This window comes from Musa acuminata, chromosome BXJ1-8 (genome assembly GCF_036884655.1).
Source record: "Musa acuminata AAA Group cultivar baxijiao chromosome BXJ1-8, Cavendish_Baxijiao_AAA, whole genome shotgun sequence".
NCBI lineage: Eukaryota > Viridiplantae > Streptophyta > Magnoliopsida > Zingiberales > Musaceae > Musa > Musa acuminata.
In genome coordinates, this window is record NC_088334.1 from 49,841,595 (window position 1) to 49,855,406 (window position 13,812).

At 38.9% G+C, this 13,812-nt stretch overlaps 2 protein-coding genes across 2 annotated transcripts; both read left to right on the plus strand.

Moving 5' to 3' along the window:
• The first annotated feature begins 2,622 nt into the window (after positions 1-2,622).
• On the plus strand, positions 2,623-8,226 carry LOC103995877 (aldehyde dehydrogenase family 3 member H1). Its single transcript, XM_009416602.3, has 10 exons — positions 2,623-3,265; positions 5,053-5,121; positions 5,221-5,317; positions 6,253-6,459; positions 6,655-6,770; positions 6,918-7,022; positions 7,100-7,272; positions 7,355-7,445; positions 7,544-7,693; positions 7,839-8,226. The coding sequence occupies exons 1-10, from the start codon at positions 3,032-3,034 to the stop codon at positions 8,076-8,078; spliced, it is 1,482 nt and encodes a 493-aa protein (XP_009414877.2). The 5' UTR covers positions 2,623-3,031; the 3' UTR covers positions 8,079-8,226.
• Positions 8,227-8,905: 679 nt separating this feature from the next.
• LOC103995876 (probable methyltransferase PMT24) lies at positions 8,906-13,417 on the plus strand. The gene is made up of 9 exons (XM_065081499.1): positions 8,906-9,097; positions 9,339-10,871; positions 10,937-11,086; positions 11,427-11,697; positions 11,773-11,883; positions 11,989-12,163; positions 12,248-12,520; positions 12,660-12,854; positions 12,951-13,417. The coding sequence occupies exons 2-9, from the start codon at positions 9,375-9,377 to the stop codon at positions 13,177-13,179; spliced, it is 2,901 nt and encodes a 966-aa protein (XP_064937571.1). The 5' UTR covers positions 8,906-9,097; positions 9,339-9,374; the 3' UTR covers positions 13,180-13,417.
• Positions 13,418-13,812: the final 395 nt, after the last annotated feature.

A 13,812-nucleotide genomic window follows, 5' to 3' on the forward strand; every position in this document is an offset into this window, starting at 1 on the left:
CACTTACATTTTTTAATTATTCCATTTACTTGCATGCTTTGTGAAAGAAAATAATTATCATCAACTTGAGTTGATCAAATAAGGCAGGCAAATAAAACAAGGAGTGAGATGGAAGGTTGTGAATGAAGTTTTTATGACTTGTATGCATAGAATATCCACCTACATGGAATTTTGCATTCATGGGAAAGATATTGGATTATAGACTCAGGTCAGGCTAAGATATTAGATTAAGTCTCTTAAAAGAAACTTGAAGGGTAGGCTAAACCCTCTTTGTTTCCTTGCCCTTCCTGTGTAGATTAACTTACCAAAGGTGATGAATCCATCCCTCACCTAATTCAATGGTTTGGCCACTGGTCATTGTCTCTCAATATTTCTAATCTAATCCTCCTTCATTAACATGCAAGCTGTTGCTGCTTGGACTTGTCCAATTCAAAATATCAGGTCAAGTGGTGATGGAACCCAACCCAACCCATCCTTCATTCATAAAACAGCCATTAAGACCATAATAAGCTTTATCTCAATATTTATGTGTCTCTGTACAATTTATTAGGATGCTGTATTAAGAATGTGACAACATAACATGTTGCAGTTAATGCTTATTTAAAATGTTCATTTATTATTACAAGGACTTGTGGCAAACTTGGAACAAAATGACAGTGTGACATATTTTGAGGGCAATCAGTTACTTGTGTCATAGATTAATTAGGAGAATTTTGTATGTTTGATGTTATAGATATTATGAGATTACATAAAAGTTGATATTAAACACTAATTTGATCACCTAAGGGATCTGATCTTCCTTGTGATGATATATATATATATATATATATATATATATATATATATATATATATATATATATATATATATATATATATATATATATATATGATTGTAAAGTCATTGAGGATTTTTACATCCCACATTGGTTTTCATATTAGACAAATTAAATATTATGTACAAGATTTTATCAGGAAAAGCAAATAATTTAGATGTAAAATAGAAAAATGGATAGATGATTTTGGAGTAAATTCTCTTGCAAAATAATACCATGGAAGGGATTGCATTACAATTTCTAATCATCGAATTTCTACAAGTATTTGGATCTATGTAAACTCACATGAACAAAAATTGGCTTAATAAAGATCAAATATGCACGAGATTTGATTTCAAGAAAGAAACTTGAGGTTAGGTTTTTCTCATAGGTTTGATGAGTCACTATCATTAATAATTGTAAAAATCAAATCATCTTGTCGGATTCAAAAAAGCAAAAAATAGACCCACGATTGACTATTTAAATTTTATATTTTTTTTTCTTACAAGAACTAAAAAGAAAAATCCATATTATACTAATTATACTTACATGATAGGGATAAAATATTGATTGGAATGCTCAATTTGTTTGAATCGGTCCCTCACTTACACTTTCGGCAGAGTTCCTTTCGATATTTAATGTGGGGTCAATTTGTACTTAAGACTATTATTAGATAGGGATTCCTTCTCGACATGATCCGTCGAATGTCTATTTTAGGTTTCTAGAAGTAGATTAAGCATATATGAAAATGAAAAAGATAAGACTTAGATAATTATATCTTGATTTACCTTTTATACTCGATCATTTCTTAAGTGCTATCAATCAAAAAAATATTTTTCTATTCGACAAATGCTAATAAACGCTATAATATAAAATTATTATCGACGAATGCAACAACGTGTTGAGTTTCGATTAGATACGAATGTGTTCACTATAAACACTATAGTATAAAATTATTATTTTTAGTATTATCCATATATCTTATATTTTTTTACACAACATACAATTTATATTATTTTTATAATTTTATTAAATCTATGAGTTAAAATCCATCCATCCGTCCATCGATCGGTTCAATTCAATCAATCAATGACTCATGCATCCAAAGGTTCCAATGGTCAACGTCCGGTCCGATACCCTCTCATTCATAGTCTTCTATAGAAGGTAAGTAAATCTCGAATAATAAACCATCTTCATTTGACTACCTCTCATAGTTTACACAATGATGGCATCAAATTCTTCATTTGTAAAACAATTGTCACTACTTTGACTTGTTTTATCACCACAAACACACAACTTAATTAAAATTAATATTACAATAATCTACAACTCGGATGACCTATTTTATTTATCGAATTATTATACATGTGCCGGCCACTAATTAATATGATTTATAATTTTCATTAGTATATTATTGTATATATGATAATTTTATCCACATTTGAAGGTGATGTTTTTCACTATTTAATATTATATATATATATATATATATAATTTTTCTAAAAATATATAATGAAAATATCTTTTAATTAAAAAAAATATATTGAAAAATAAAATATCCTTATCATCATCATCATCATCATTACTAATATTATTGAAGGTACGAATTAGGTTACGAAGCAATGATCAATGTGACAAGGGAAGAGAGACTATGGGCCCCACCCCATCTGTGTATCCGATCCCTTCGTGACCTTAAAGTACACACACACACACACAGACGAAGTACTACGACTTAGGATAATATTTTCAGAATTATTATTGTATGGAATAATAGTGAGGAGGTGAAGACGTCGTCTCGCCGGCCACAACGCTGCAGTTAAGACATTTCGCCATCGACGTGAGAGACTCGCTTGGGATTGCGCTGTTAAATGATCTGAATTCGACGTGGCCCAATTCCACCGTAACCGTGTGATTGCCGTCACCCCGACGACGGAGCCCGACGCAGAAAGAACACACGTAACGAGGAACTCGGCGTGCAGTGTAAGAACACAGCTCTCGAGTCTCCGCCGATTGCGTGCCAAAAAGATTTCGTGGCGATTTTGTGTCCGATCGTAGAAGAAAAGATCTCCTTTGTTGTCCCTTCCCCTACCTCGGTTTCAGATCTACTTTGTGGACTTTTCGTTGTCTTTTTCCTACGTATATTGAGGCCTCTGGGGTTGGCCTTTCGCTGTCGGCGTCTTTGGAGCGTGAAGTTTGGAGCTTTGGGGATCGGGAGCGATGGGGAGTGGAGGGGAGGAGAGGGGGAAGGGGGCGGGCTTCGATGGCGCGATGGCGGCGGAGCTGGTGGCGGGACTGAGGCGGAGCTTCGCGTCCGGACGGACGCGGAGCCACGAGTGGCGGGCGGCGCAGCTGAAGGGAATCGTGAGGATGATCGACGAGAAGGAGTCGGCCATCATGGCCGCGCTCCACGAGGACCTCGCCAAGCCCCAGATGGAGTCCTACCTCCACGAGGTGCCCGAATCCTCATCCTTGTTCCGTCTTTTTCTAGCCCTCGGTTTTCGACCGCTGCAAAGTTGTGATCTTGTTGTAGGTACATGATGATGTTCCTACCAAATTGGATTACTTGTAGCTACATGTTTATGCTGCCGTAGTATTTATGGTCTGCACGAACTTGTAGGAGTCTTGATACAAAAAAACTTCTCTATTTAATCGGATTAATTAGCGAGACAGTGAATTTAGTGGATTAGTCCTCTGATGTCCTCCATTATTTGGTTACAAATGATGATTTGATAGCTAGTTTGTAGTTGTTTTCTGCATCTTTAATTGCTATCCGAGAGTCATTAATATTGTGTGAATTTATCATGGACCGATTAACACAATTATATCTTTTGTCACGATAACAAGCCATATGGAGTCGATCAGAGTTTTCTTGATGAGAACATCTCCTATTCAGCTTTAAGGCATAGGTGGAGTGTAAGATGTCGATATAACAGTTCTTGGTTTTTGCATTCTGTCATTGCTGCATATGTTTCAACTTGGGATGTTGTAGTTATGTTAAGCTGATTTCTACTTGATACCTCCAAGTTCTAATAGCAATTGTTAAATCAATTATTAAATCTATTTCAAAGTTCAAATCAATCAAGAAATTTACATTGGAGAGTGATATATATATGTTTAGTTCTGTAATCAAATCACAAATGGTTAGTCAAAGCAGAGACACTTTGCGGCGAAATACTATCTCCTGTCTGCTTGTGTTATATGATATTTGTCTGGTTATGGTGGATATAATGACTCAATTATTCATGCTCATATCCTCGGATTTGATTGTTACTCAAAAATTTGCAGTAATACACCGAAATAATCATAAATTAGCATTCAACTAACCATAAAGATAAATTCATACAGAATTTAACAGTTGTCATTATTAACATAATTCGAAAATGACAGTACTTATGCATGGAGTAGAAGTTTATTGAATTGTTGCACCGTTAGCCTTACACGATAAGATTATATAATAATGAAATCAAGCTTAGGTAAGCAATAATTCAAACCCTTCTTGCAGTGTGATGCCTCGGAATTTTTCCGAGGTACCGGAGCCTCATCTGTCTTAGCCTTATCTAGAGATTGGCATGGTACACTCAGTTAGGACTGTTAAAAGTCCTAACTTAAAAGATACAGAGTAGTAAAGGACTAAAGAATGTGAACAGAAGATTGACATAAAGTACATGGAAGATGGGGAAGTCAGCTCTCATCAATTATTCCTTGTTAGGAATTGTCAAGACCTTTTGATATAGGATGGTCAAATAACTGCAAGTCAATGGACCTTTGTGTTTTGATCAAAAATATCCAACTGGCTTAGTCCACAATGGCTAAAACACCATCAATATCTTTACGTACATTGACTAGATCAAAATTTTCAGCAAGACTACCTGCAAATCAAATAAATAAGACTAACTTTAACAAATTAGTTTAGTTCGACAAATTCTTGAGTTTCTGACAAGCTAAAGTAGTAGCAACAGCATGTGTCACAACCATTTCATGACTTTGTTAATTTGATGAAAAGCTGTTGTTTGAAGTGCTGTGAATCTCCTTGGATATACAATCTCATACTTTTCACTAACATCAATGACCTTCTAACATGGAATTCAATTGGCAACGTAGGCATAGACAAAAGCTCTTGTTGTTTCTATAGTTGAAAGGGTTTTATTTGGGCAAATTGATGCTCTCTCATGCCTTTCTACTAGTGAGTATTCTGAGAAAACTTGTCATCTGTATATGACCAATTGATCATGGTGCAGATTTCACTTGCAAAAGCAGCATGTACCTTTGCCTTGAAAGAAATGAAACGCTGGATGAAACCTGAAAAGGTATCCTCAATATCATTCTTGCTAAAAAATCAAAGTCACATAACTGTTTGGCGTTCTTTAAATTAGCCTTGTAATATTAATGTCTTTAAATCTCTTCAGGTGCCAACTTCTCTTACAACTTTTCCATCATCAGCAGAGATCATTTCAGAGCCCCTAGGTGTCGTGCTGGTCATTTCAGCTTGGAACTATCCATTTCGTAAGTGCAAACTATGTGCATTTTATAAGTGTGTGGACAGAAGGTGGCTTGTTGGTTGTGGAATAAAAGGGCTCTTCCTATTATATTGTCACCGACTAGCTTTGGTATCTATATATAGCTATAGTTTGATAATTCCCGAACGGCTTCCATTTTATATATCTTATGTTATTACCTTAATTGGAGAGTATTAGATCTGTCTTGGCTTATACTGCTAGTTCACAATTCTATGGTGCTTGGATCCTACTTGACATGAATAAGTAACGGTAGTGATGTTCGATCTTTGCTTCTCCTTTTTGTGTCATTGCTCGAGTGTTTTTTATTTAGTTGTTCTATTCTTTGGGTTGCATGAGTTTCTTCAATCTGAACTCAATGCAGAATTCTTTTGTCTTTCTCTTTGATAGAATAGTCATTCCCAAGTTACTCAGCAAGAAACCAATAAAAATGATCGATGTATGCAACATCTCTAAAATGCAACAGTAGATATCTTTGGTTCATATCGGAAGATTAATGTATGCAAGCTGGGTATAATTTTTGTATTTTAAGTTTTACTGTGTTTTTTGGCTACACCTGAATATCAACTAAGTCTGCTATGTTATAGATCTGTCGGATTCCAGAATCTGTCAAAAAAATTTTAAAACCATGCTTTCAGTCGTTTAACTTACCAAGTTGGGAAATTGTTGTTCCATTATAATATATGGAGTGAATGCACTTAAAATGTCCTGTTAGTGTCACTTGTACTTTTCTCAATGTTTGTTGATGTCAAGGTCATTGCCGTTCATTTTCTTGCTGTAATTACGTTTAGACTGTATTCCAGTTTGCTCTTTTAAAATGGCACTGTCAAATTTAAGGTACTTTGTTGCGACCCGGATTCTTGTACATCCCTGATTTTCTCTTTCTCAAGAGCAATAACAGTTCTTTTCTTTTGTTTTTCCCAGTGCTGTCTATTGACCCTGTAATCGGAGCACTTGTGGCTGGCAATGCTGTTGTTCTAAAACCATCAGAAGTTGCACCTGCCACATCATATTTTTTTGCAAAAGTTTTACCTGAGTACATAGATAACTCTTGTGTAAAAATAGTTGAGGGTTCAATCCCTGAAACAACAGCACTTCTGGAGCAAAAGTGGGACAAAATATTCTATACAGGTACTGACCGACTACTTCATGCTTCTTACCTTAATATAACTTTCTAAAGTTTTTGATAGATTTTTCAAACATTTTAAAGTGTGAGTCTGCATATTATTCCTATGATTTTTATGTACTTATTTTTTTATTGCTCTATAGCCATTTAGACTTTAAAGAGCCTGGCTTTTGCAATTTTAACCGGCGGAAACTCCACAGGTAATGGCAAAGTGGGCCGCATTGTGATGGCAGCAGCCGCAAAGCATCTAACTCCAGTAGCCTTGGAGCTTGGTGGAAAATGTCCTGCTCTTGTGGATTCAAGTGTCGATGTTAAAGTAATTATCTTTTTGTTTTCTTCTTTGCTACAGATGTAGGATTCCTTGCATTGGCATTAATGAGGGCTTACTCATGAAACTAATGTAGACTTGCATCTGAGTCTGTTTTTTCAAAACTGATGTATCCTTGTTTCTTGATCTTTCAAGGTTGCAGCAAAGAGAATTGCCGTAGGCAAGTGGGGATGCAACAATGGGCAAGCTTGTATCGCTCCAGATTACATCCTTACAACGAAGTCATTTGCTCCGACACTGGTAGAAGTTTCAGTATGAAATTTGATGAAAGTTTGATCCTGCTTGTTCTAGTTTTAATCTTTTGACGACATTGACAGGTGGATGCTATGAAAAGAACATTAGAGAAATTCTACGGGAAGGATCCCTTGGAATCAGCAGATTTGTCTCGCATTGTAAACTCTAACCATTTCAAACGCTTGATGAGCCTTTTAGATGATGAGAACGTTTCTGGCACGATCGTCTACGGAGGCCAGCGGGATGAACAGCACTTGTAAGATTCAAATATTATTACCGCTCTTTCTTAAAATGAAATCGAAGCTGTTTAACCTTAACATCACCATATATCCTTGCAGGAAGATAGCTCCTACGCTCTTGTTAGATGTGCCACATGATTCATCAATAATGAAGGAGGAAATATTTGGCCCTTTCCTTCCAATTGTTACAGTAAGATACTCTCAACACCACAAAACATGATCTTATAGAAGCCATCCTTTGTAGACTCACAAAGTTTCTGATAAAGGACACATATCTTGATCTGTCAGTTCGACGAGGTGGAAGATTGTATTGACTTTATAAACTCAAAGTCAAAGCCACTTGCAGCCTATCTCTTCACCAAAGACCGAAAAATAGAAGATCAGTTTGTAAAAAACGTCTCTGCTGGTGGAATGCTCGTCAACGATGTCGCCTTGCATGTGAGTTCCCTTATCCGATTCCGATAAATATATGTTCTACGTGCAGTTATGCCTTCAAGTCCACTGCTACTATCAATTCTTTTAATCATGAGATAAAATGACTCGAAAACATTTTGCAACTCAACTCTTTTTTCTGTTCATGCAGCTCGCAAACCCACATCTGCCATTCGGTGGCGTAGGCGAGAGTGGAATCGGTGCTTACCATGGCAAATTCTCATTTGATGCGTTTAGTCACAAGAAAGCCATCTTATATCGTGGATTTGGCGGGGAAGCTCCTGCTAGATATCCTCCATATACACCACAAAAGCAGAGAATTCTTAGGGGACTCATCAATGGCAGCATCATCGCACTTGTTCTTGCTATACTTGGATTTCCGCGAGATTAAGCATATTATCTATTTGATGGTCATGTATGTATGTATGTATGTACGTTGTATGAGATGTTCTCTTCCTTGCCCTACGTATGTATGTATGTACGATCAAATTACTCAGATTCAGTAACATAAACTATCATGAAAAGATGAGTTGCATGCATTTGTCAAAGCTATGATGGTCTCCTTTCAAAGATTTGGATTGGGTGCCTCTTGATTCAAAAGCTTAAGTTACTGATAGGTCATATTATCCCTATTTTTAATCAGAATATTTTTTTTACAAAAAATATAATTTTGACCTAACCACGATTAAATGGAGTCAAATTTGACCTAAATCGAATCGTTCCGATCATGATGACGATGAATAGGTGTGTTTAAATCGGTACTCATTCCGATCACGACGACGATGAATAGAATCGTTATAGGTAGGTTCAAACCGTAATTGATTTCAACCTACTAAAACTAATTTATGATTTTAAACTGTAATATTAAAATTAGCTCATGAATTAACATTTATAAATTGTGATATTAAAATTGGCTCAATATTACTACTGAAATTTTAGATTTCAGAGAACTATTATTTTTTAAATTAAAATCAATTCGATTTGATTTGAACAGATTCTTCGAACTTAAAGAAGAATATCTCTTAAATCAAAACTATTTATAACATTAAAAATTAAATTATTACTGAACCAGTTTGGACCAAATTGATTTGGTTCGGTTCGATTCTGATTTGATTTGGTTCGATTTCGATTTGAACGGGCCTAACTAAGATGGGAATGGATGAATGAGTTGAGGCACACATATTGGCGCTCGCCTTCAAAGCCGGGGTTCGTGTGGCCACCCTCTTCTCTCTCGTCGCTCGCTTCCTCGCCATGGAAGCAGTAAACACCGCTTTCTTTTCTATCCGGCAAAAAGGAGTAATTTTTGCTCCCTAAATCCGCTCCTCGTCTCTCATAATCTTGTGGCGTTGTCATCTTCTTCTCTCTTCTTCTACTTCGTTTGCGATCCAATGCTCCGTCGAGCTCAAAAAGGTGCGATCTTTCTCTCTGCCCGATTGCTTTCTTTATTTTCCTCTGTTATGCTTCAATCATTGCTACTGGATGCCTGAGCTTGAACTGGAGAAGATTTCTCGCTTCCAGGAGATAAATTAGTGAGTTTTCCTGCTAGTTTGTAGTCATCATAATTTGATTTCTTGGCATTTTAATCTGGACTTCTCAACCGCTCTGATGATCGACAAATTGAGTACCTCTCTAAACTTGACTCTGCTTTTAGATACATAGATCGAGCAGTATTGGTGTGTGAATCGAAATGCCATTCGGGAAAAGCTCCACGATGGACTTTAGGAGGTCATCATCGTCATCGTCGTCGTCGCAGTGCTCGACAGCGACCCTTGTTGTGTTCGTTGCTCTTTGCTTGGTCGGTGTTTGGATGATGACATCGTCCACTGTAGTCCCCGTCGACATGTCTGCCACCGAGATCAACTCGGAGATGAAGCAACAAGCTTCCGAGACTTATTCAGCGCCACTCGAAGAGAGTTCAACGGAGGTCTCCGGTGAAGCAACGAGAAGAGATGCCGACACCAGCGTGAGCGATCCTACAACTGAAACCAAATCCGAGTCGTCGGAAGAGCAGAAGCTGCTCGACAAAACAGCTGAAAACATGGCAGAAAAGACCCAAGAAGGCGAGCTTGGGGAGGATGGCAAGGATAAGAAGGATGATGATTCCACAAAAGCTCAGGCATATAGTGATGAGAACGGGAATACAGAAGGTGAAGAAGTGATCAAAGAAGGTGGCGAGAGAAAAGAAGGTGATCCGGAGAACGCTCAAGACAGGAGCTCAGAGGAGAATCCTCGAGAATCTGCAAATGGTGCGCAGGAAAATACAGCAGACCAGCAGACATATAGTGATGAGAATGGCACTGCAGAGGGTGGAGAAATGATTAAAGAAGGTGGTCAGGAGAATAGCCTCGACAAGAGCAGGGAAGGGAGTTCTCAAGAAACTACGGATGGTGAGCAGGAAAAGAAAGCCGACCAGAAGTTTGATGAAACGACAGAAAGTGAGCAAGACAAAAGCCCAGAACAGAGTTCAGATGAAACTACTAATGGTGATGAGAAACCAGAGGGTGCAGAGATGATCAAAGAAGGTGTTCAGGAGTATGGCCAAGACAAGAGCAGCACAGAGGAGCCTTACCAAGTAACTACTGATGGTGAACAGGAAAAGAAAGCAGATCAGAAGGTTAATGAAACAGCAGATGGTGAGCAAAACAAGATTTCCGAGCAGAATTCAGATGAAGCTAAGGGAGATGAGCAACAGAAGTCCGATAGCAACAACACATCAGAGCAAGATGGAAAGGATCAGGGTCAGATAGAGGAGAAAGGTGAGCAAAACGAAGACAAGGAGGCCGAAGTAAAATCCAACGAGACCATTACAGGGACAGGGAACAAAACGGAGGACAGTGTCTCCAGCGAGTTGTTTCCCGACGGAGCTCAGTCGGAGCTTCTAAATGAGACGGCCAGAACTCAGAATGATGCATGGTCTACTCAAGCTGCCGAGTCCAAGAAAGAGAAAGAAGTGCAAGCTACACCCAAGGAAGATGGTACTGGGTACAACTGGAAGCTCTGCAATGTTTCCACTGGGCCTGACTACATTCCTTGCCTTGACAACGAGGACGCCATCAAGAAGCTCAAGACTACTAAGCACTATGAACACCGGGAGAGGCATTGCCCTGATGAAGCTCCCACCTGTCTTCTTCCTCTTCCCGAAGGATACAAACAGCCAATCGAGTGGCCAAATAGCAGGAACAAGGTACCTCTCGTGCATTGCATCTATGTCAGAGAAAATTCATTTTCACAGTTCTAATGTTACTGCAGATATGGTATCATAATGTACCTCACACAGAGCTTGCAACCATAAAGGGGCATCAAAATTGGGTGAAAGTGTCTGGTGAGTACCTCACTTTTCCCGGTGGAGGAACTCAGTTCAAGCATGGAGCACTGCACTACATTGATTTCATCCAGGAGGTTTGCTTGTTACTCTTTTCTGCTTCTTGCTTACAAGTACTTTTGTCTTCATGATGTCAATTTATGGAGCCTCAAATGTCAGATCAGGTGTCATCATATACAATTCCTTTTGTTGTTTAAAGCTGTATCATTACTATCATCAGCTCTATGGCATGCTTGAACTGGTATTTTATGTTGATTACAGCTTCCAATTAATTCCTAATCAAAATAGTTCTTTAGTCCTCATCAGTTTCTCTAGTATTTTATGCTTTACTCTATGAAAGATGGATTCCTAGTGCAAATTGTTTGATCAGTTTTAGCATGATTTTGATCATTTCTTCTGTGCTACTCTGGTCTGTAGTCTGTGCCTGAAATAGCCTGGGGGCAAAATAGCCGTGTTGTATTGGATGTTGGCTGTGGAGTGGCCAGTTTCGGAGGCTATCTATTCGACAGAGACGTGCTCACCATGTCATTTGCTCCTAAAGATGAGCATGAAGCGCAAGTGCAGTTTGCTCTTGAAAGAGGAATTCCAGCTTTCTCAGCAGTCATGGGTACCAAAAGGCTTCCTTTCCCTGGAATCGTCTTTGATGTTATCCATTGTGCCCGCTGTAGGGTCCCTTGGCATATCGAAGGTAGCTCAACACGAGAACAAAGCTTCATGCCATGGATGAGGTGACTCACAGGTAATCTGCTGGAATACCTTGCAGGTGGAATGCTGTTGCTCGAGTTGAACCGGTTGCTGCGTCCTGGTGGTTACTTTGTCTGGTCTGCCACACCGGTTTACCAAAAACTTGAGGAGGATGTTGAGATCTGGAATGGTAATTGTTCTTTGATCCACATGAACTTTCCTAGTATCAGCTTGTAAGAATTCTTTGTGTAGTAGTATGATCACTAACCTCTGCTGTGAATGTGAATGGTTGCAGCCATGACAGAATTGACCAAGTCCATGTGCTGGGAGATGGTGAACAAGACGAAGGATAAAATCAACAAGGTCGGCATCGTAACATACAGAAAGCCTTCGAACAACGAATGCTACGCGAAACGAAGCGAAAGCAGCCCTCCACTCTGCCAAGGCTCTGATGACCCCAACGCCGCCTGGTAACTCTTTTACTTGTCTTTCGATTTCATGGCAGTATGAGTTCAATGAATCAACGTGTTTGCACATGGCACGTCTATCTCCAGGAACGTCCCCTTGCAAGCGTGCATGCACGAAGTACCTTTGGATTCGGCCGTCCGGGGATCACAGTGGCCGCAGCAATGGCCGCAGAGGTCGGAGAATCCACCGTATTGGCTGAATAGCTCACAGATTGGAGTATATGGAAAGCCTGCACCACAGGACTTCAAGGCAGACTTCCAGCACTGGAAACGCGTTGTAAGCAATTCGTATCTCAAGGGACTGGGGATCGACTGGTCTGGTGTGAGGAACGTCATGGACATGAGAGCCGTCTACGGAGGGTACGTGAAAACCATGCATTGTTAAGCTGCTCTTTCTGCTATCAGAAAGGATGTATACGAAGCTAAGAACCATCCTTTGTTTCTGAACACAGTTTCCATGCTATCAAACAATGGTGTTTCTCATCACTGCTTCTTTCAGTTTTGCTGCAGCTTTGCAAGAGGTGAACGCATGGGTGATGAACATCGTCACCATCGACTCACCGGACACTCTTCCTGTTATTTATGAGCGTGGACTTTTCGGGATGTATCACGACTGGTGTGAATCTTTCAGCACCTATCCTAGATCATATGATCTACTTCACGCGGATCATCTCTTCTCCAAAACAAAGAAGAGGTCGGCATCATGATATCCTTTTCGCACTCCTGTGGAGTTCATACATCACATCACTGACCAATTTGTCTCTCGCTCGGAGGGACTGTTACTATGCAGATGTAAACTACTGCCAGTGATCGCTGAAGTGGATAGGATTCTGAGACCGCAAGGCAAGCTTATCGTAAGGGATAATGCAGAGACACTTGAAGAGGTCGAGAGCATGGCAAAATCACTGAACTGGGAAGTCAGAATGGGCTACTCAAAGGAAAAAGGAGGATTGTTGTGTGTTCAAAAGACACTGTGGAGGCCAGAAGAAGTTGAGGCAACTGTGTCATCATTGTCTTAGAGCAAATGTAAATCTCAGATGTGTTTCTTCTTCTTCTTCTTCTTCTTCTTTTCTTTGTGTTCATTTGCTGTTGGCAATAGAGGGATAGGCAATGGTTTGTGATTCTGAGTGGATTGTAGAATCACACAGTTGAGAATTCTTGGGATTTGATGTTTATATTGGGACCATGCACAGTGAGTCCTTTTATGAGTCATTTAGTAAGCTGAATTAAATTAAATATGCTGCTGGCTGCTCTCAAGTAATTAGAAGTTAATTGAAAGGATTATGACAATAAATTGGCACAAGAAAGTAAGAAATAAATTTTAGGTGTCACAATATTCAGCATTTATTATTTTTTGTGTAAATAATAAAATGTTGGAGTGGTATGAAAATGCTAATTTTAACTACAAATTAATTTTTTTGGGTTGTGTTGTTGTTCAATGATTACATAGTGGTTTGAATAAGTTTGAAATAATACTTATCTGACCAAAATAATAATTTCATTTTGAATATGTTTACTTTGACACATCCCATTTGAGTTCGCCTTTAGAGGTGGTTTCGGATGCGGGTTTCTCAATATCCAGTCCATACCCGATCCGATTTGATCGAGAATGACATAATTGGGAGACCTTTCTCGGTATGGAAGAAGTATCG